Source organism: Tripterygium wilfordii, chromosome 14, assembly GCF_013401445.1.
Source record: "Tripterygium wilfordii isolate XIE 37 chromosome 14, ASM1340144v1, whole genome shotgun sequence".
Classification (NCBI taxonomy): Eukaryota; Viridiplantae; Streptophyta; class Magnoliopsida; order Celastrales; family Celastraceae; genus Tripterygium; species Tripterygium wilfordii.
The window spans coordinates 9,663,552-9,665,385 of NC_052245.1; the positions used below are offsets into that span (position 1 = coordinate 9,663,552).

At 42.1% G+C, this 1,834-nt stretch overlaps 1 protein-coding gene across 1 annotated transcript; it reads left to right on the forward strand.

The window, feature by feature from the left end:
• The first annotated feature begins 640 nt into the window (after positions 1-640).
• LOC120014200 lies at positions 641-1,588 on the forward strand. Its single transcript, XM_038866120.1, has one exon. It carries the CDS (start codon positions 641-643, stop codon positions 1,586-1,588), a length of 948 nt encoding a protein of 315 aa, XP_038722048.1.
• Positions 1,589-1,834: the final 246 nt, after the last annotated feature.

The window sequence follows — 1,834 nt, forward strand, 5'->3', positions numbered from 1 at the left end:
GAATGATACGATCGTTGACTAGCAGAGTATATTATTGATTCCATTACCTTAAATGCATGTATAAATTAGGCAATGTTTACATCTATATGCTATTGTTTAGGCATGACTTAGTGCTAGAAGTTAGTGTATAGAAGGGTTCCTTCTCCTATATGTATCATCAACAGAGACGTAAATAACATACAATTTTCTCAACACCATACATAGTTCTTTTTCTCTATTTTCACATGGTATCGGAGCTTAGGCTTCAACCCTTCTTGTAAAACACCATCAACTGCAAATCATTATTTCACCTTGCCTCCACACTCATGGCAAAGATCAACAGCAATGACCCAGAAAAATCTGAGATAACCAAGATACAAACCAATAGGCACGATGATCCAAGTGGTCATTTCTATCTCCAGCACTCGGACCAACCTGGTCTTATCCTGGTGACCCAATCACTGAATCAAGAGAACTATCCTCTTTGGAGCCATGCCATGCTCATGCCCTTATTGCCAAGAACAAATACGGTTTCATCGATGGAACCGTGACCAAACCTGCCGTAGGATCCATCGCAGAGGTAAAGCAATGGACTCGTTGTGATCTTCTTGTCAAAGGATGGATCCTCAACACAGTAACACCTGTAATAGGACAAAGCGTCATGTACAACGATAGTGCTCTTGCCGTTTGGAACGACCTAAAGGAACTAATCTCTACCACCAACAGTGTGTACCTTTTTCACATTGAGCAGGAGATCCATAATTGCTTGCAAGGCAACATGACCATTGGTGAATACTACACCAAGCTCAAAAGTCTCTGGGACAAACGAGATGCACTTTGTCCTCTACCACCTTATAGTAGGGCTATTGCCAAGACTCTACATCAATACCAACAGACACAACGCACCATCAAGTTCCTTATGGGACTCAATGAGGTTTATGCAGCAGCACGTGGTCAAATTCTTCTCATGGATCCACTGCCTTCTGCTAACAAAGTGTTCTCTCTTGTCAATCAAGACGAAAAACAACGAGTCATCTCCTCACAAGGTCTGGGTAAAACACCGGAGGCAGCGGCTTTTGCTGCTAGAGAAGGGTTCAATCATACAGGGAAAGCTCCTTTGTCCCAACTCTCCACTGTCCGTTGCCATCGTTGCCACCTTACTGGTCACTCCACTGAAAACTGTCGGGCACACTTAAAATGTGACTACTACAGACACAGAGGTCAGACAATTGACATTTGCCGCAAGCTTAAGAGGGCCAACTCTCACAGTGATAAGAGTAATCATTTGAACGCAAACTCTCATTCTCGTTCAAAGGCTTATCATGTAGGTTTTCAACCAGACAAGACTGACAGCACACCATTCTCCTACAACCTCACGGCAGATCAATACCATGATCTCCTTGCCCTTATTGATCAAAACAAAGTAGGAAGCATGGCTAGTCAAGTGAATGCGGCAACTACAATGAGCAACGTTTCAGGTAACACAGTTTGTGCAAACTCTCTTACCCCATATAAGGAGTGGATTTTTGATATAGGTGCTATAGATCACATGATCTGCTCATCGACTCTTATGACCACCAAGACACCAATTCGCAATCGTCATGTATAGCTGCCCAATCATGCCATGGCTCCCATAACACATATAGGCACCATACGGTTTTCTGATAATCTTGTGCTCTATAATGTTTTATGTGTTCCATCATTCCGATTAAACTTAATTTCAATAGCCAAATTAGAAAAAAAAATCCCTATGTTCTGCAATTTTTACTGATGTATCTTGCATTGTTCAAGACCAACGATCGGGAAAGATGATTGGGATGGGAACTGAGTGCAATGGACTTTATTACTTGGAAGT